General features: G+C 34.4%; 1 protein-coding gene across 5 annotated transcripts in view; it reads left to right on the top strand.

Annotated features, from left to right (window-relative positions):
- Nucleotides 1-13,146, top strand: part of LOC128211293 (uncharacterized) — a 36,869-nt gene extending 23,723 nt beyond the window's left edge. For 4 of the 5 annotated variants that reach the window (XM_052915945.1, XM_052915948.1, XM_052915947.1 and 1 more), the window contains 7 exons: nt 720-750; nt 1,429-1,641; nt 6,805-6,917; nt 9,182-9,304; nt 9,490-9,573; nt 9,903-10,064; nt 11,290-13,146. In XM_052915945.1, the coding sequence (XP_052771905.1) occupies nt 720-750; nt 1,429-1,641; nt 6,805-6,917; nt 9,182-9,304; nt 9,490-9,573; nt 9,903-10,064; nt 11,290-11,406 (843 nt within the window). In that variant the 3' untranslated portion in view covers nt 11,407-13,146. The remainder of the gene's footprint in view (nt 1-719; nt 751-1,428; nt 1,642-6,804; nt 6,918-9,181; nt 9,305-9,489; nt 9,574-9,902; nt 10,065-11,289) is intronic. The other variant, XM_052915949.1, reaches the window with a different exon arrangement.
- The last annotated feature ends 9,572 nt before the right edge of the window (nt 13,147-22,718 follow it).

Here is a 22,718-nt window from a genome sequence, read left to right as displayed (position 1 = left end):
AGACCTCAAGCCGAATCTTCTTCGGGCGTATAATGCTCCGTTTTGCGGTGCTCTTGTTATATACAGCTCCTAAAAGAGCTGGACCCCGTTTCAATAAGTTTAATTTAGTCCTTATCTTTGTTTCATAGTTTCATCATTTTTCTACATATTTGAGTGAATTAAAAATGAGCCAGTATTAGAAATGAATTAAAAGTTGTGAAAATTACTCCCAGTTCCCCTAAACCCAAGGCCCCTTGTGATGATTATAAAGATTTAAGAGGATTAAAAATATGACTTAAATCCTTTTTTGAAACAGCCTACTAAATCACGTAAGACTTTTTAATATGTGTTTACCCCAGTAGTGGGATTCAATGTACAGATTAGGTTATAAGGATGAGAGCGGTGTAGTGGATGTCGTACGACAGGTTTGATTCAGATCAGGGGTACTTTCACAGGGCCCCTTAAAAGGAAACAGTACTTGTTTCTGCCAAGAAAATCTATGATTAATCAAGCTATCAGGATAAGTTAGTATACTCCAACTTAAGCCAATCTTTTAGTCATACATCACATCCTTCATTCACTGTATATGTCCGTTATTTCGCAATTAAAGCAATCCGATTAGCTACATCGCTCTTCGAATTTGGCAAATGGGCTTGCCCCTAAAGTTTCAATTGTATCTATTTACCGAACACGTACAATTAGTATTGTGTAAGCCCTCAAATATAATTACTTACTTGCAGGCCAGAAAATTGGACACAGATAATGAGTCAGGTAAGAAATGTTCGATTTTTTACCGTTCCTGGAAAAATTCGTATGAAACAACAGTGCAAATGTTTTTTTTCAAGAAGAACATCTGTGTTATTTTATCAAGATCATGTCAAGGACTGTTTTAGAAAAAAATATGTACAGATTGTGAGTTAGGTAATAGGAGAATATGTTTGGTTTCCAGGAAATGTGCTTAAAAAAACAACAATAAAGTTCTTTATTTTCACATCTTCGGAGAAAGCAATGCAATGATATGAAGTTGGCCTAGGCCTGATTAAGTACTTCTGGTTCGGTTAACCGACCCTAACTACGAAATAGGCCCCGATGATATAAACGTATTTATTGTCCGTCCGTATAAATAAAAAGGGTTCGATGTTACATATGTTCTACATTCCAATAATTTTGCTTATAAATCTGCAATACAGTCTTTTATGCGCGCGTGCGTGCGTGCGTGCGTGTGTGTGTGTGCATGTGCGTATGCGTGTGTGTGTGTGTGCGTGTGCGTGTGTGCGTGTGTGTGTGTGTGTGTGTGTGTGTTTGTCTGTTTTGGTGTGCGTGTGCGTGTGCGTTTGTGTGTGCGTGGTCATCCAAATCATCAGGCCGACGTTACTTCGGCATGTGAAATTATGAATATCATTAATAAATGCCAACACCTATAAGCTCAAGTTCTTTCTGGTATTCCAGATAATTCTCGGGATATTCCTCCGCTGCTCCGAAGAGTGTCGGGAGGCGAAAAGAAACCGATGTTTAAAATGGACCAATCAGCGCTTAATTCAAAACTCGGCAAACTCCGGCGAGTTGACTCGTGCGAGGAACCAATGCCGCCAAACCAGGTCAAGGATCCCACGAGCCCAAGTTTTCTTAAGAATGTTCAGCTTCGACCAGTGCAAAATAAAGGTGAGGCGAAGGAACAGGGTTGGGGTTGGTGGAGGGGACAGCGCGGTCAGACAAACGATATGGGGCTTTGAAACACATTTTTGGAAAACATGTGCGAAACAAAAGCAATCGATGCTGTCGTAATTGGACAATTGTTTATTGTTGTAAAATCATTGCAAGATTCGTACACATTGTTACGTTCCAGTTTGCTGAATAGTATGGTTAAAAAGAAACGAAAATACTTAGTTCAAATGTTTTTAACCAAGTAACATTATTTTATAATGTTTGTTAAATATGGACTTATCATATCGCGCTTAGTTGGACAATATATTGCAAATCAGTGCGAGAGCAATCCGAATTTAATTCTTGTTACTCACATTGCGGATGGTATTAACGTGGCAATTGTGAATATTGAATATGTTGCGTCTTACATTTACGTGTAATTCAATTAGTAGGCCGTGAAATAATAGATATTGTTGTGACAATTTCACATTGTTGGGAACCTTGGTTGGCTACCATTTGGTACACCTCGGCCATTTTTCTTCAAAAATACCTCAGATGTAAATGGAAAGTTTTCAGAATTCTTTACAATTGACTACACTGCAAGTAAATCGCGTAGTAATTACAATTGAACAGTTCAACTCAGGACTTCACTCATAGGAATATTAATTACCTATGCAAGTAAACACTTCACTGGGACTCAATTCGAACTTAGTTGTACAAATAACACGTTAAAACACTACAATTGATAATTATTATTATTATTTACTTTACGAACTTCTTCCACTGATGTACGCTTGTTTTCGATGGAAAATGGCCGAGGAGTGCCGATTGTGTTGGGTTCAAGCACTCAAATCACTCCCTTCATGGTCATGCTTGTTAGCAGATCCTTGCAAACTGACGTTCATTTATCATCTCTAGTTGCAAAAGAACCAGCTGGTTTCGGATCAAAATGTAGTTCGAGTCATACTATTCTTTTCCAGTATTCTCATTTGTGTAACAGAAACCTCTCTTAGTATGCTATTTTCTTTAGATAAGCTTTTATATATGGTATTGATACAATCATTATAAACCATTATAGCAACAATCTTGCCATAAAAATCAATTTATAATTGAATACAGTCGAACCCCGTTGGCTCAAACTCGCTTGGCTCGAATTCACCGTTGGCTCGATCTAGATGTAAAGGACCGATTTCTTTAAACTGATGATCAACAATACTTTTCGAGGCTCGAGGTAATCGCCGGTCCCGAGCCAACGGGGTTTGACTGTATAGAAATATATATTTTCAATTTGGTATAAAAAAGAAGATCGTGTTTGCGATTTATCGTCGGACGTTGACTAAGTAGACCCCGAAATAGGCCTTTGATTTTAGTGGAAATGAGCATGTACGTGTCTGGCCCATATATAACAAAAATAGTTAAATCTTATTTTACCACATAAAAACGTAGTATGCTTTAAAATCCTGCATGTTTTTATACTTTATAAAAAGGTATTTTCTCATACAAAGTGTTAATAAAAAGATTTTGACAATATTCAAAGAAAATTAATTCTAGAGAAAAATTGTACTTGATAATATATGTTAAAGGCAAGAAATTGTAATCATGGACTATCAGTACATTTTGGGCTGTAGAATAGTTTTCCCTTGGAATCTAGACCAAAGGTTTTAACAACATAATCAATGATAGAATGTGGTTTTAAAATGTGTAAAAACATATGTGATTTTCATGAACTTTTGATGCTATATTTTAAAGCTGCACTCTCACAGATTGATCGTTTTGACAACTTTTTTTATTTTTTTGTCTTGGAACGAGCCATTTCTTTCGAAAACGCATGGACACCAGTTATATAAGACTGCTGACAAAAAATAGATCGCATATTTTTATATTTAAGTTCAAAAAATGATATTTTATGCATTTTTCTTAAACCGTAAGGAACGGTTTAAGCCATAAAACATTAATTTTCGAATGGAAATATGAAAATCTACGAACTGATTTTTGTAAGCAATCATATATCATTGGTTTGCAGATATTTACGCAAAAAAATGCTCTTTCAAGATTAAAAATAAAAAAGTTGTAAAAATGGTATATCTGTGAGAGTGCAGCTTTAAATGAGCTGAGGCAGAGATTGAGATTTGACTTAAGTAATTTCGTGATTTGGGGGCCAGTTGTTCATATATATGTGAAAATTTTACATTGTACTGTAAACACTGTTGGGTAACAGTACTTAGCCGCTCCCTACATGGTGATTCTTGTTAGCAGATCGTTACAAACTGATGATGTGTTTTACATGAACGAACAAATAAAAACATTTATTGCATATATCAAATATACATTTATGGAGTTTGGTGAATAATATTTAATTTAACAAACTATACTTTGTTTTGCGATTTTGCGGCGGATTTCACGCAGTAGGCGCTGAAATGAGGCCTTTCATTTATTAAGCATGTTCGTTGTGCATAAGGTTTATGTATGTAAATAAAGAAATATTGGGTCACATTTGAGGTAACAGTACTAAGCCCGCTCCCTACATAGTGATCCTTGTTAGCAGATGCTTGCAAACTGATTTTTTTTTATCCTAAATTGCACAAAAACCATCAGAAAAAAAGAACAAAAGTCACGATATTCTTTTACAATATTCTGTTTTGTAACAAAAAATACAGGCATATTCTCATATGGCATTTTTGTTGATACCGAACTAGTTTCAGTTTTTGGGTTTCATGGGTTTCGACGGTTTGAAACCTGTTTCGAAAGTTCGTTTGAAGAAACAAATGCATGGTTTTGTGTACAAATTCAACAACCTAATGGAGCTTTTCCATGTAGCCATTACTTTCGAATCTCTTCAAAACAATTACATGTATACCGCAGATGGTCGTTTGCATGTTTTAACTAAACAGTGTTTTTTTTAACACTTGTTAGATCAATGTCCGCAATGTTTTTTCTTTTCAAAGTGAACTAATGTTCAGAAGGAACGAACCGTCGAAACCGGAATGGGATTCGATAGTTTAAAAAACAGTTTAAATTTTTGTTAAACAAATGATAAAACTAGTTTTCATTTTTTTTGAAACTGTTACAACGATAGCACAGTTCGTGACACCGATGTTAAACCAAAACTAGTTTATTATCAAAAAACGCCATTAGTATGCAATATTCCATAAATTTTTAAGTTCATATCAGGGGCGGCCCCAGGATTTGATGTTAGAGGGGCGTATCTTAGGGGCGTATCTTAGGGGCGTAACCATTTGACTTACATCCATCCGTCAAAACCGAAATTTATTTGTTATTAGCGTTGGAAGGCGCGCGCAGTGGGGGGGGGGGTGTACTCCCCCAATAGAATTTTGACATTTTCTAGTCCGAAATGGTGCATTTTGGACGCATTTTAATACTTTTTTCTCCTATATTGAAATATGTATTTATTTAATTTCGATGAAAAATAACTCCAAAAAAAGAAGCTATTTTGGCCAGTCGAGCTATCTGATTCGAGCGATTCGGTCTCTAGTGTGGTCTTTTGCTCTGAGAATTATAACAAATGAGTTCTTGTCTCTATGATACACAATAAACAAATAATCTACTCTTGGTCGGATATTTTTACATTTTAAATATTTTAATATTTCATACAATTTTTGTGACTGAAACAAAGCCTTTGCTTTTCATACACATAAGCAAGTTCGTTAAACGTAAGGTGTACACATATATATATATATATATATATGTATATGTTCGGTCACATTTTAGGTAACAGTACTAAGCCCGCTCCCTACATGGCCATGCTTGTTTATAGCAGATCCTTGCAAACTGATGTCTGTTTATCATTTTTGTTTCACACGAACCAACAGGGATAGGAACAACCTGTCACAATATTCCTTGACAGTATTATTTTATCTAACAAAAACAGACATTGGGCCGATTGTTCAGAACTTTGTTACAGTTAACAACGTGATAAACGACATCATTGTTAACTTTTAAACGCGAATCATATGATGATGTGATCATATATATCTTAATAAAAACAATTACAGCTGAAATCATTGCCTCAAACCTTGCTAGAAACACAGCAGAGTACAAGTATATACATTAAACTTCAAGAGCAGTAACAGTTTGAAAGTTAACAACGATATTGTTAACGGCGTTGTTAACTTTGACGATGCTCTGAGCAATTGGCCCAATGTCTCTTAGTTTACAATATTCTCTAGATTTTAAAGTTAAATATGTTCGAGCCATACTATTATTTGCTAGCATTCTCTCTAGTGTAACAGAAATGAATCTTACTACGCCAAATTCCCTAGATGCAAAACATGTATATACGAAAGATATCAGAATTGTGTAGCCTTGCGCGGTGACTACGTAGAAAAAGTGCGCCGTTCATTGAACATGGAAGACGCGTGACGCTAATCGACTTCTAATAAAAGAAAGATTCCAGTCTGATAGTGTATTTTTCTCAAAATTTACATTTTGACCTCTAAAATGACCTTGACCTTTAAAATATAAAAATGTAAATAAACTTGAATCTGAACAGTAGTGAGTGTATGTATATATTTAAAAGTGATTTGGTTTTAATATTTACTTTCAAAATATCATTATATCAATATCAAAATATTATTTGATTATTTTTCATACTAGTATTACAAATTTTGGCGGCCATTTTGAACGCCATCTTGAATTTAGCGAATTCGCAAGAGCCGCCATGTGGCCAAAGGCACTTTTCATAAACAATAGACATTCTCCTAACACGACATATAAAAATAATTTGTATAACATGCCGGACACTTTTTTCTCAAAAACGAGGACTTGGAACCCGGACTATTCGTTTACGTTTTTGGCGTGCGTTAAGTGACGCATAGTGACTGTGTTGATATTGATGTAACTATCAAATTTTTGAATGGATTCGTATAATATTTATCATGGAGTATTGTTATTCATTTAACAGTATTGTGGTATTTTTTTATTTATTAGCAATAGAACACAAAATACAGCACATTTACCCGAACTTCTTGATCACCCCTCTTATATTGTATCGTTGCAACGATTATGACAACGATGTAGCTCATAATACCAAGAATCATATGATTAATACGTAAAAATCATTACATTTATTGATTTTTTAAAAACCCAATTATTTATTTTTTATAAATAAAGATTCATCGTCATTTTTCATAAATATTTGTTATTACGGTATTCTTTCATAAGTAGTGCCCCCACCACCAGCTTCGTCAAAACCCGAGGTAGCCAAGAAACCCGAGGTAGCCAAAAAACCACAACGTCAAATGTCGGCATCGTCGAGTACTTCGTCCATAAAAGAGGTTAGTCCACCAAAAAAGTTGATGTAAGAGTTACTGTTAATCTTCGCATTTCCGGATATGAAATCGGTACCAGTCGGGTTGTTATCATTCTCATTCATCAGAGGTTTGATAATGATGAATCTAACGGATAGCATCAGCACTCTGGTGTACGAAAATTGGTTGTTATTAAAACCCCTTTATAAAATCACGTAAAGGCTCAATGGATCTTTTGCATTCATTTTCATCGGCAGCTTTCTAAATGGTTAAGTAAAAAACCGTCCGACGTCACCTTTAAAAACTGAGTTTATCAAGGCATTCGGAGCACCTTTGCCATTTTCCTTCCAAACATCTTCAGGCCCTAATTTCTCGAAACCTCTGAAATTCCTTATGACTGAATGAAGCCTAGTTTAGTATTTTGTTTTTGTATAATTGGTGTAATATATACATTCCTTACTCTTTTGGGACCTTGAAAGAAAATTATCCGTATGACAATTATGATAGTAAAACGCTGAAAAAAGTAAAAACATTAAAAAAGAAATTTGGAAACGAAATAACCGACTTAAGGTTGTTGCGCTTAAGAACTTTCGAGAAATCGATGCCTGATGTATATAAACAGTTTATAATGTCAGATTTCTTTACATTTGACTACGCTGCAAGTAGTTTGTTCGATAATACACTAAACTGGGAATCAATTTTATTTAAGTAATGCAAATTACACGTTTAAACATAACAGTTAATTATTATCATCATTATTAGTTTTACGAACTACTTTTACCGATGCATCGTCATACATCCCAGGCTCGACGTATTCCAACACTTATGACCTTGGAAATAATAAGGATATTTAAAGATTGCCCATAATGGCGGCGCCCATATTGAAAACGTGTTGTATTTGTTTTCAACCGTAAAGGGACAAATTTAATGTTTTAGAGAGGAGGAGTAGTGACATTATACCGGTCCTACATGGGTCGATTTCAAGTTTCTCCGAAGCGCAATAAAGACACGAATCAAAATAATTCATTTCAGTACATTACTTACGTTATCAAATGGGTTTACTTATGGCGTTATGATAATTGAGTTAATTGCCTGGCATCACATCACATTTTTATATATCGTGAAGCCTATTTTCGAGGTTTATCCCGAAGCTTACCGGAGTTGGCCGAGTTGTTACGATTGCTCTTATGGCTGAGGTGGCCGATTGATGATCTAGTAAAATAGCTGTGCGCTTGTTAAGTAGAACATTTTAAGTCACACTTATTTGTCTTACCTTTATTTAACACTCGTACAACAATTATATTCCACCTAATGAGTACCAATATAGATATTTTACTCGTAGCTACATCACTCGTGAAATATAGCCTTTAGTACTCACTCGGTGAAATATAGTACGAGCTTACACGGTAACAAACAATTATCTTCTAGTTATACTGTGGGGGAACGGACACCGGATATAGCTAAAAAGTGATACATACATGTCAATTGTATATAAACAGTGTTACTATCATTTTTGTCCCATTTTACATGCTATCCCCAGTACACATTTCTCAACTTTGAAACTATCCTCAGTAAATAATACGGCTATCCCCAGTTCAGTACTGTGAACATTTCTAAGGGCATATCTTTAACAGTTTAAAAGTTACATTGCCAGTTCTAACAATAAGAATAGTTGAGCTCATGGTTGTAAAATCCTTCGATTCAGATTTTTTATTTATTCTATTTACTTCCTAAAAATAGCAATACTTGTCGAAATTCTGTGAGTCTTGAGGTGATCTTCTCAGATTTGAAGTAACATTTTCATGGTCTGCTAAATCGTAAGTACATAAAGTACACCACAGGCCAAATTGAGCATTCAGCTATTAGTTCAAACACTTGCTTCATTTGTAGATACGGTAAATAAGCGTTAAAACAGCAAGATCTTCCCTCTGGTAAAGAAAAAAATAACTGCATTTTTGTCTGTTTACTTATTACTGTTTGAGCTGTATCCGGTGTCCGTTCCCCCAGAGTGAGTTATTAGCACTCGATCAGTCAACAATAATGATTTTTTTTTTTTAAATGAACCTGATTGTTTTTTCTCAAAGAGGTACCTAATTGGGGTTGGTATCCAAAAATGACTCTTACAAAAATAAAATGAAAAGGATGGCATTTATAAAATTACGTTATATACATTTTGTGTTCAAATTTCATTCAATGACTTAATAATTGGTGTAGTATTGGCGTTAACCCTCAGTTTCAGTCTAGGTAACCTTATCCCACGAAATATAATGTTTTACCGCTGCCATTTCCAGACGACTAACACGCCGCCACCCTCTCCACGATCGCCCACAAGCCCTCCGCCGATGCCTCCATCAGACGCATCCCTTACTAACGGGGACGACGGCGAGGACATTTACGATGATGCCACCAGTCTGGTAAAGAAAACGCCATACCCCAACGTTACTTCCTTTATTTATGGACGTTTGATTTTTTTTTTATAATTTTTGAAACGCGTCCGTAATGCGTATGTAACTTAATATAATAAAAACATAGTTCTTTGAGATAAGTATGGGACCTTTTCCGGCAATCAATTTTTATTATGATTTCATTTCTGTTTCAGTTAGATGAGCTGCATGGGGAGCCGTGGTTTCATGGCGTGCTGGGAAGGAAGGAGGCAAAGATCAGGCTCAAATCACTGGCGCAGGTCCGGTAGTTTGTATTGTTAAATATACTAAAGCCATATATCAAAATCAGTAAGTACATGTATAAAACATAAACCAACCAAGCAAAGTTACATGTATACGTCCATATGTTATATAAAGGTAGCCCTATTCTACATAAGAAATAACTGGGTCGATTTTTATCATCGTTTAAACTAAACATGTATGGTCTTAAACTTTGTTGGGGGACTCAAAGAGCACGGTCGAAGTTTTGGTGTTGCTAATAGCGCTGAGCACGCAATTTAAAGCTTTTGCGACTTTCTTTCTTCTAAAGACTATTATTTGTTTTTTTCCCCACTTTATTCCTGATTAGGACGGAGCGTTCCTAGTCCGGCGCACCGACCGAGCAGGAGTTGCCTATTTATCCCAGCCGTACGTCGTTTCCACGTGGTATGGAGGCGAAATGTATAATCTTCTCGTACACACACGGACGGACGGACAAGTGGCACTGGGCAAAGCCAAAACGGATGAGTTGGTAGGGTAACATACAATGTATTAATTTATGAACGCAACTCGTACGGTTACGTGTATAAATGTACGTGTATGTGTTTGCGTGAACGTAAATGTGTGTACGTGAACGTGGGTGTGTGTATGTGAACGTGTATGGATGTACATGAACTTGAATGGATGTAAGTGTATGTGTAGACGTGAACGTGTATGGATGGATGTGCATGCAGGTGCTTGTGTTCACGTCACCGTATATATGTACGTGACCGTGTATTGATGTATGTGACCGTGTATTGATGTACGTGACAGTGTATTGATGTACGTGACCGTGTATTGATGTACGTGACCGTGTATTGATGTACGTGACAGTGTATTGATGTACGTGACAGTGTATTGATGTACGTGACCGTGTATTGATGTACGTGACAGTGTATTGATGTACTTGACCGTGTATTGATGTACGTAAACGTATATGGATGTACGTGTACCTGTATGTTTGTACGAATTATTGTGGCCTGTTGATTAAGTACTGCGATTTGTGTAATATGTTCAGTCGAATCCCGTTGGCTCGAATTCCCATTGACCGACGAACCTCGGGAAATTCGAACCAAGCGGGAATGCTTTCTTGATGTAGAAATATATCGGCCCTTTACACCCAGTTCAAGCCAACGAGGAAATCGAGCGTTTTGTGCTCACTCGGTGAAATATATTGATATCTTACACTGAAACAAATCTGTAGAATCACGTGGTTAAACAAAAATATATTTATGTTCTTTAATGTATTTTAGTTTAACCAAGACTTTTTACAGGTGATCAGATCACAACACAATGCACACTGCTTTAAATGAAATAACTGTACTAAGTCTTGATACACACAATTGTAGATAACTGTTTTTTTCAGTGTAAGATAGCAATATATTTCACCAAGAGAGCGCAAAAAGCTATATTTCATGAGTGGTGTAGCCATGACTTAAATACATGTACTTACTTATGATGTTCATGAGGTGAAACATATTGCGATCTTACACTGTTTAGTTTATTCTTTAAAATGATATAAAAAGTTGTAGTTATTTAGAAAAACGTTCCAAAATGGAATTGAAAGCGACATAAAGTTTTAAAAACGTGTAAAATATCAAACTTTTATTTCACTGTTTGAAATAGTCGACCGCAATGGGACAAATTATGTAGTGGAAGTATTTATGGTCAACGGCTGTATACTTGAAAACAACATGTCACATTGATGTCTTTTTTAGGGGTTCACGAGTGTCCGGGATCTGGTTGCATACCACCGAGAAAAGGATCTGCTGCTACTCGCTTCCGGTGTTCCGCGGACCACCCGCTTGACCGTCTACCCAACCAAAAACGGATGACCTTATTTCCCCAGTTTACGTTATATTACAGGATGACGTCACTTCCGGTGAATGTGTTTTGTCTTGCATTTATCGTGTGGGCATATGATGTAAAAAGTAAATATTGAGGATTTTCATTTATGTTTGAAACTAATAAATTATCTCGGGTGCAATTTTGAATGTTCTACATATCAATGTGTTTTATCCATGTTGTTTCAAAATGTTCGAACATGGCTTTTGTTAGTCTGTCAGGTTTTAAGTTTTTCATTTTCGAAAGTAAAATATTTCCTTTTAAAGTTATAGTTAGAATTAAAATATTAATGATTAAGAATGGGCGGAGTGAGCGTATAGCAAAGATTTAATTCAGGTAATCTAACTCACTTAGAATACAACCTCACTGGCTGACACATTGTCAACGCAAAAACTGACGCAATGAGTGTGTATCGGATGAGTGGCAGTAGGCGGACCTTTAAACACCCGCGAAAGTTGAAATTCATAATATAGTCTAGTACTTAATAGCTGCCTATCTGAAGTTTCATTGGGCCTAAAAAAAATACATTTGGTTCGGGTTACCCGACCCTACCTACGGAAAAGGTGCCGACCCTGCCGTTTTTATAGTCAGTTTGAAAAAAAAAAAATGAAAAACTAAAAAAAAAAAAAAAAAATTTTTTTTAAAGTGCCTTTCAATATGAAGTTTAAACCTTAAATGCTTATACAGAAGATAGCTTTAACACCATTCTACAATTATGAAAATGATTTTCTTATATAAAGCCTAATAAATAAAAAAAGCCTACCTACCCTACCTATTTTTGAAAAGGATGTAACCCTAACCAAAAATTTTTTTTAGGCCTTAGCTGTAAATGTAGGTTGTATTCTTATACTCGTAATACAATTTGAATGAGCAAAACTAACAATAGCTTGATCTCCTCTTCTGAATTGTGCATGTTTGATTTTAATATGTAGCAGTTTACGACTCGTTATACTTTAGCAAAGTTCCATTGTTCCGATTTATTTCAATCAAAGTCTTGCTTTGCAAATAAGATATCGAATCGTTAGAACAAAACATTTAGAAGTTATTTAAAGTAGAAGCTCTTTAATCTTCAATAAATAAATTGTACGCTGTATTCTCTGAGCATAACTGTAAAGAAATGTAGTCTTTAACATTACTTTTAGTGTGTATGTTAACAATTAATATAGAGAATAAGTAAAGAACAGCCTGGAACAAAATTGGTGTTCGTTCAAGCGAAACGGTTTCTTACGTCTGTAAGAGGACACTTTTAAAGAAAAAACGAGTAACTGTATCTGACTTATACGACGATAAGTGTATTGCATATATTAATGAGCAAATAAATGCATAAATATAAAAATAAATAAATACAGATTTATAAATAGATGAATAGAAATGTATTTCCGAAAGATAATCATTAGATTTTTATCATGGCCTCTGTAAATACAATATATCGGCTAGTGGGATTACTCGAAATGATCGTGCACTGTCCGCTTACAAACGTAAAAAGAAAATTTTCAATAGCTCTGCTGGGGGTATAGTCGTGTAATGCTTGTTCGAAATGATGTAAAGGGTACATTGAGTTTTTATTAAATCTAAACTAACAGTATTGTGCTAACTAATTTGTTGTCTTATATATTTGTGAACATTTTAATCTTTGTATTTATAGGTTGTGATTATGCTCTGTGTTATACCTATTCGACTTGTGCATATCGAACAATGATATATTTATCAATAAATAGAGAAACAATGAATTATTACAGAGTTTTAAAGTGCTTTGTACTCTCTGCACAAGTATTCCATCATCCACGGTGGTACGAGTACCACATTATATCAAAAATAAAAATAACTATATTATAACTATATTATGTTCGAAGTTATTGCGGTGGAGTGAAACAATAAAGCAGATGAGTTTTCTCCATGACGAAGTCCTCTATTATGTGCAAAGAAATTCGAATAATTACCATTTAATGATACTCATGACCTTAACGGAACAATACATATTCTTGATAACGTTCAAGAAATTCCCGAATTTGTTCTCATTTCAAGTTTTGACCAGAAACCTATTCATCACACAGAGTCGAAAGCTTTTAGGAAATCAACAAAGTCACAAATTGTTTATTCTAATAAAATTGAAAGTATTCCACTAACAATATATGCATGGCATAAATTGTCAATAGTTGAATAGTGGTTCCGGAGCCCGGCTTGATTAACAATCAATAAACAATAACTTTCTACAAACTGTGTCAATCTATTAATTATACTGCTCGTAAATAATTTGCCTTTGCAGCATAAAAAAGCCTAATACATATAGCCCGGAATTAACATAACAGGGTTTTCCCATGCCGGCACAAATAAAAGGCGAAGTTTGAGCTATTGAAATTCATGTAACAGTCCAATGACTCTGTTGTTTCCTAAGTAACGTGCGTATATTACAACGGTTTAATTTTGTTTGTACCGGAGGATTAGGTCGGAAAAAACAGAATAGCTATAATTCCGGGCTACAACTATTGGGAGATAATTTCTGGTAACAAAAGATTATTTTCATTAGTCGCATTTATTACAAATTGATATTATACAGTCCTATTAATTGACTAAGAAAACACTTATAAGGGGTAAAATACCGACTGTTTATTTTTACCAAAACATCAACATAATAAACAATCTGATGCCATATATATACGTATATTTCTTACATGTTTTTAAAAAATGAAGAAAACAAATATTGTCGTAACGTGACGAGTTTTCCTTCATTTGAGACTGAACTACTATTTATTCAGCCGAATATGTGTTTTATTTTCAAATGATACCATGGGCGGTAGTAGTGTTATATCGTATAGACCGTTGCATTTTAATTTAAGAATCATGAACAGTATGGGAAAAGGTGACACAATGAGTCCACAAACTTTAGGGGTCACAGAAGTACGTGGCGAAACTAGTCCACACCCTTTAGGGGTCACAACAAGTATGTGATGCAAGTAGTCCACAAACATTGTGTTCGCAAAAAGAAGGTAAGCAAATAATTCACGAGTCCTAAAATCACGAACATACTTAAGTCAAATCTCAATATACGACTAAATTCATTTTTTGCACATAAGATCAAAAGTTATCAAAAAGCATTTATGTTTTTACACCTTTTCAATGCGCATCATATAATATATTGATTAACGACTTTTGTCAAGATTCCAAGGGAAAAATATTCTACTGCCCCCCCCCCCCCCCGCCACTCAATAAAAAATCATTGTCGTTTTTTCACAATTTCTGAAGTATATTTTTTGCTCTAGAATAAGTGATCTTTCAAATATTGACAAAATCTTTTTATCAACACATTTTATGAGAAAATACATTTTCAAGAAGTATAAAACATGCAATATTTTGAATCATACTGAAGTTTGCTTTAATGTGGTATATTGAGGTGAGATTCAGATTTGGTCTGTGTATTTTGTAATTCTGGGGCCAGTTTGACTACATTTAGAGTTGCTTAAGGCAGTGCTTCGATGGCCAATTTGACAATCTGGTTTCTAGTTTATTTAAGCTATCATGTGAAACCATTCATGTACATGTAAAAAAGAAAACGTTTTTTTTTTTTGTAAATCTACACAAAAGTTCTTTTAGTTATTGAGTTAAAATGACAGAATCATATTATAAATATGTGACTTTCCATTCACAAAAAATGAATGTTTATACGGTTTAAAGCTGGTGAAACATATTTTACAAGAAAATCAACAATAAAGTACTTACAGAAATACGTATTGCTGACCATGGCGTTTGGTTCATAAATGTCCGTCAGCACGCCACGGTTTTCCTGTTTGATGATAGAAAAAAACAAGCTCGTTTGAAACGACGTATGCTTCCAGAAATGGATTACTTTTATCTCTGATTGTTTTGTATAATACCAGTTTTACATACGGCAAAGAAGTTGGTTGAGGGGAGAAGCACGATAACCAGAACTTTAGTTCAATGTTGAAAGGATTTGAGTCCAATGCTTTTGAAATCATTCATTTTATTTGCGGACACAGAGCAGACAAAAACAATTTGGAAAAGAAGTGCAAACTTCCAGTGTCGTTAACAATTTTGGGTTAGATATTTCTTTTCCGTGTTGTAAAATACAACAGCTGTTATTCGATCTTCATGAAACTTTGTTTAAACATTTGTCGACATGATAGTTAATTCATTCCCTATAAACATACACCTGCCAAAACGCCTATGTGATAATGACAATTGCGGCTTTAATGCGACTTGCACATTTCCATGCTCACTTTAATTGAGACTTTCATAACTTTACGTTGAACCACATAAACATTACACGGAATTAATAGATTGGAAAGAAATGCATAGACCGTTATTAAAAATATTTTGGCTAACGGAAAGTTAATTTAGCCGGAAGGTCCTGTTCTTTAAACTTATTTAAAATGTTTGAAATATTTACACTTTGGAAATCAGGTAGATATTATTATTATTTCCTTTGGTCCTTTATGGAGTCGAAAAGTATTTAAAGTTACTTTTTTTATTAAAAAAACCCGTTTATTATATGCATATTTATTTTCAAATATTTTCTCACAGGGGAGAGGGGGATGAATGCCGTGGTTGCCCGTTTACCAATCTATAAGTTAACTCTAGCTGTTTTCGTTTGACCATAATTGGTTTGACAACGCGCATGAACTGCTTATCTTTGGTAACAACCAATTGTTTGCGTATTTGTCATCCGTATCATTTATGTACCATTAAACTAGTACAAACTCTATATACACAGTTTTCTTATTTGATAAAAAATAACAAACAATGATTGGACTTACAAAAAGGTTATTGCTAAGCATGGCTTTTAATTGATAATTTTACCCCAGTACGACACAGTTTCCTTATTTCATAACAAAAAACAAAAAAACAAAACAAAAAAGTATTGTTGACCACGGCTTTGTATTGTTGACCATGGCTTTTGGTTGATAATTGTCCCCCAGTACCACACAGTTTTCTTATTTGATAAAAACAACAACCAACAAATACTTACAAAAAGGTATTGCTAACAATGGCTTTAAATTGATAATTTACCCCAGTACGACACAGTTTCCTTATTTCATAAATCAAAAAACAAAACAAAAATGTATTGTTGACCACGTCTTTGTATTGTTGACCATGGCTTTTGGTTGATAATTGTCCCCCAGTACCCCACAGTTTTTTGGTTCATAATTGTCCCCCAGGACGACAGAGTTTTCTTATTTGATAATAGAATACACAAGGCTACTTTGAAACGATGTATGCGTCACGGAATGGCACATCTTTTCTACTACCCGTTATCATATGCACATGCAAATGTGTGACAGAATCACGACCGTCAACAGTTTTGTTCGTTGTTGAGAGGATTACTGTCAAATGAGTTTGAATTTGTTAATATCATTTGTGGAATGAAAGAGCAGACAAAAACAATTTGGGAGAGAAGTGCAAACTGGACAAGAACCAGTCACAGACTGCCATATCCCCTACCGAAAACAGTACAGGAGAATAGAACAAGGCAAACGTTGTATGCTTCCCGAAAAGGTACTTTATTTCTCGCCCGAAAAACTATAAAAGAGTCTAAAACTTGTAATATAAAAACAGGGAATGTCATAAGGTTATGCTGTAGATAAATAACAAGAATTTATACTTACAACAAAGGATTAACTCTTTAACAAACAGACAGTGTTATGGTTCCTATGAATGTACTCCAAGATGTATTTGTATATGAGTTTTGAAGTCAATACCTGAAAGACATTTGGAGTTATGATCCGGACAATTTGTTCTTTAAACAACAATAAAGGGGACACATTTTAGTAATATGTGGAAGAGAGGATTGCGTACTACACTACCTCTCATTGCCATATATTTATATTTCAAGATTAATTTTTTATCCATTCAGTTCTTATTGAGTTATGGTCCGAACAGGCAGCTTCCTTTTTAATTATTTGATACTGAAAGAGTCATAGGGGCAGATGAATCAGCTATGACTGAAGCTATGATAATGGTTCTTGCTCAATGCACTTGTTCATTCTGGTTTCTCTCTATGTTCAAATCCATTGAAATCCCAGTAGCAGTTTTAAAGTACTTCTCCGGCCAACGATGTGACAAATGGACGGTGAGCGCGGTGATTCGAGGAGCATAAAAAACATTTGCGTCAAGTTTGCACCGTATAACCAGATTCCCATCAGTCAAAAAATAATTTGATAATAATAAGTGTCTTTTTTAAATGTATTGTGCAATTACAGCTATTTTTTTTAGTTTTACTATTGACCCTTTTTGAGGTTTCCCATTCAATGTGAAAGTAACCAATTCACTATCAGACAAATGACGATAGTCAACAGAGAAGTGAGTGAAAGTGGCCAAAAGTGGATCGTAGATGGATCAACTACTTAGTTATCATCCCCTTTGTGCGATGGTGCTATTACAAATTAAATAGTTCAAACGTTTGATTCATTGTTTATGATCTTTTGACAAAATAAAAAAGTACTATTTCTAGTTGTGGTGATCTAAAAACGAGATGTGAACGAGAAAAGGGGCCATATGAACCTAAGCTGCATTGTAATCGAACAGTTACTCACCAGTGCCATTACTTAGAGCTGCACTCTCACAGATTAAACGTTTTGACAACTTTTTTTTATATAAGACTGCTGACAAATTTATATTTAAGTTCAAAAATTGATGTTTTATCCATTCTTCTTAAACCGTTAGTAACGGTTTAGGCCATAGAACATTAATTTTCGAGCGGAAATATGAAAATCTGTGATATGATCTTTTGTCAGCAATCTTTTATTATTGATTTGCAGATATTCACGCAAAAACTTGCTCTTTCCTTGACAAAAAATAAAAAAAGTTGTTAAAATGGTAAATCTGTGAGAGTGCAGCTTTAAGGGCAGGTCTATGTAACAACATGGCATATTTGCCTATGGTCAATAAGCTCGTTTCAACGAACACGAGTATAACATGTACGATTTCTTTTTCCACATTTTCATCGATTATTAAATTAAAATGCAATTAAGAAACAAAAAATATAGCGGTAACAGTAAGCACTATTATGTTATGTTAGGGTGAACTTGTTATTGGTGTCCTTATAAAACATTGTGACGTTCAGATGTAATGGACAAAATAACAGCAATACCATTGACAAGCTGACCAAATATACACTTAAAAACAATATATTCAGAACAGAACTTTCTACACTTGGACTGTATCAGTCATGGCATGCGATGCTTACTTCACACACGTAACAATAAAAGCGCTAGAAGCGCTGAAAGGCTGAAGACGCGACAAGCGTGATTTTTTTTTTTTTAAATTCTGTTCACGGGCAAAAAAACTCGGAGACATTTTTTGGGTGGCCCAAAACAGTGCCTGTAAGATCATGTAAATTGGTGAATTTTTAATACAACTAGCTAGTTTCATAACATTGACTGATAAACCCATATACTCTAGGATATATGAACATTGGTTTCATCTCGCTAGTGTATTGCTAGCTAACAATTAAATAAATGTAACCCGATATTGGCTAAGGATATTTTTACTATTTGTACTAGGTTAAGTTCAACTACCGTGGGGTCTTACTTTACAAATTTCTCCTAAACATTCCTTAATTATCTTTTCACTTGCATACAAATCGATCCAATATGGTGCCGTGTATTTGTTTTTAAATTTTTATCGACTCACCCGTTTGACGTTCTCCATCCATGACACTTCCCTAATAGTCTCTATATTCAACAAAGTGGCGTCACGGCGACAATTTACGGTAACATGACGTTAACGTAGTTTTCAGACAATTATGCGTAACCCACAACTATTACCTACAACAATAGGCATAAGACATTAAACTGATTACCATTGAACTTGAATTATATTAAGATACAAAGGAACGTAATTCATTCACGTTTCCGTATATATTGAATACAAGAAGCCCATCAAATACTTGACAAATGATGAACATTGTTCTCTGTTTGCTTTTAATTTATTCTGCGGTGCGGGAAATGCACATTTCAATGAGTAAGGCTAAAATGGTTGCATGCCGATTGTTCCCAATCGTGTAGTGTCATTATATTCCGTTTAAGGCCAAGAAACAAAAATTAGTCGTACATCTTTAAAATTAATCATAAAAATTCGTGGCATTTGATCCACGTCATCCTTAAAGTGATAAGCACTATATGTTTAATTCAGAAAAAATGCCTATATTCTTTTTGAAAACTATAAAAAACAATTTTGAAAAAAAGAACGCATTGGTACATTGTTTTTATTCGGCCTATGCATATAGATATACGGCTATCAAATCGCCGTAATAGCAAACGTCTACTAGCACACGTGTCAATCCTGGCTGCACTCATCAGAATATTAATTATTTCAACAGTTATGAATGTACCATTATACCTATGGTATCAAAGGAAACTTTGATTTATGAGACGTCGGTAATAAAACTTACAATGTATCAATTGAAATGCACGATATTTGCGGTTCAGTCAAGATGCGCATATTTTAAAAATCGTTGAACGTGGAAATATGCAACTTCCGTCTCCTCCGTAAGTATACTCGCCATACGTATTAGCATAAAATTAAAACCACATAAATGGCCTATCAGAATCGCCTGATAACCTCGCATAAATATGGATGAAGATTGGCTTCCGGGAGGGACGTTAAATTGGGGTCCCGTGTGACAATGCTATAAATATAACATAACATAACATTTGTTTAGCATTTAACGGTTACAATATTCATAGCCAACATAAATTATATATCACATTGTCGAGAAGAGCAAAGACATGGTCAATAGAGAGATATTGCATTATTTCAAACATAATAATAAAAGTGGTATTTAGTTATCACTATCTAATGTTCATGATCTTATATAGATACATAGTGTTTAAATATACTAATATGTCGTAATTTCCTTTCTAAAATCTGATGACAACAAAGTTATTAACATTTGTTTTGTATGCCAATGGCAAACAGAAGGTTTAACGTATGTTTTCCTTAAATTATTATAATTGCGACAAACTAGAAGGAAATGATATTCATTTTCAATGACATTCATGTTGCAATAAGTACAAATTCTATCTGCTCTGCGTATATTATGATGCCTTTCCGTTTCAATATAAATCGTTACAGGAAACCCAAAATTGTGTAGCTGCTATTCTTAATTTATTTGTTTGTATTATATCAAGGTGAAATTCTATTTTTACACTCAAATCTCAAGAGACATTTTATACGTGTAGATAATTAAGCATCGTTTGTAACGCTAAGGGTGTCGGGGCAAAAATGACCGCGTCGTCAGCAAATAAAAGTAAGTATGTTGATACTTCAAATACCGTCTACATTATGATTAAAATTTGATGATACATCATTCACGATAAATGAAAAAAAAAACAGGCATGAACTGGGGTCTCCCTGTTTCACACCAATAGTTGACGTAAAGAATGGAGACGGGTTTGTTTTATATCGTACACATGCCATGCTTTGACAGAACTATAAATTGCTTGTTTGGCTTTTACAAACCGCTTTCTTATATTTTCGGTCAAAATTTGTAGAGTAGATGTGGTCTAGTGATTTTATCGAAACATTTTTCATAATCGATAAAACAACACTATCACTTTCCTTTTTGAAAACAAATTGATTTTCTAAAGCTTTTCATTTCTACTGCTCAAATTTGTAAGTCTATTTAATAACATCTGTGAGTTTATTTTCGAAAGGATGTAAATATGTGTAATTCCTCTATATTTTCAAAGGATTTTGGATATTCTCCCGTTATAAAGACATGTTTCGAAAGGAACGATGCTATGCGGAAAAATGTATTTTTATACTCACCTGCGGTTATATTATGTAGACCGCTACTTTTTTCATTATTCTGCGAAAAAAATGCCTCGCTAATTGTCTTTTTTTGTGGCGGATCCGTGGTCTAGTGGTAAGACACTCGACTGACAATCCAGGGGTCGCAGGTTCGATTTCCCGCCAAACCAATAAAAAATACTAAATCTCTTCCGGGATTCAAATGAGGGTCCCGTGTGACAGTGCTATACACTGGTGCACGTTGAAAAAACAGGAACGCTCTAACCAGGGCTACGTTCTGTCCGTGCACTTTGCTCCAAAAACCTCAAATGACTACCAATATTTTCGGATCATTCGCCGAATGGACCTTGTCCGATTGCGAGTATAAATATGTTTACACAACCTGATCTAAGGTACGTTCGATTTTAAATATTTAATTCTGATTTGACATTATGTCGGTTTAACGAGATACGTAAGCCGATTTAACGGCTTTCAGACTTTTCAACCCCAAGACTTTTCAACCCCTTTGTCATTTGTTAAATCAAAGACTTTTCAACCCCTTTGTCATTTCAACCACCAAAAGTGTTAAGACTTTTCAACCCCCCCTCCCCCCCTTAAAACAAATACTTTTCAACCCGTAATAAACGAAGACTTTTCAACCCCTTAATTTTTCACCTTTTTTTAGAAAATAACTACTGTACAACAGTAAACAATTTATTTTGAAATTTCTTTTAAAAATCAAGAATATATTAAGAATAATATTTCTAAATATCTAGATTTTGCAGACAAAGTTTTAGAAATACAAAAGTATACATTGAGTTCAAAGTTGTTAGAAATGTGTGATAAAATGCTATCAAATTACAAATAGAATAACATAGAATTATAATTTAATATGTCAAGCCATTAGATGAAACATTTTTAAACAGTGAATAAACAACAGTATGCCAATTATCAACAATCTCAGGAAGAGAATAAACATTTTTTATCACTAAGTGCTAAATGCTTTTAAAATGTGTTGATAAAATGTTACATAAGTGTAATATAAGATTTTATTAATGTTTTTTTTCTCAGATTCAAAAAATCAGGACATTCTATTATAATGTGGTATACATGTAAATGAAAATGCTATAAGCATTGTATTGTCTTTTAATAAATGCAATTAAAGAATTTACACATCCATTTATGGGCAACATGTGTGACATGGTCATAAATTCCTAAGGGATTAAGGGGCTTCATAACACCTTTAATTTAGGTTATAGTAACTTGAAAGTGACATTCACTTAAGGTTGTAATACCCTGATTGCCAACATTCCAAACTATGAGCAGCTTGAAAAAATTTGTGTATGATTTTCCGGATTTAAAAAAAAAAAATAAAATGTATTTTACTTATTTATACTCCCAAATCTCAGAATTTTTAGATAATACATTATTGATTACATTATCAAAAACTAAAATCAAACTGTACTGAAATAGCAATATGGTACTACAACAAAATGTTTCGACTGTTGACCTTTTTTTAAAAGCAATGAAAGTTTTATAAATGTTCAAGTTGAGG

The sequence above is a fragment of the Mya arenaria genome, chromosome 12 (genome assembly GCF_026914265.1).
Source record: "Mya arenaria isolate MELC-2E11 chromosome 12, ASM2691426v1".
NCBI lineage: Eukaryota > Metazoa > Mollusca > Bivalvia > Myida > Myidae > Mya > Mya arenaria.
This window is presented reverse-complemented; position numbering and strand designations above follow the sequence as displayed.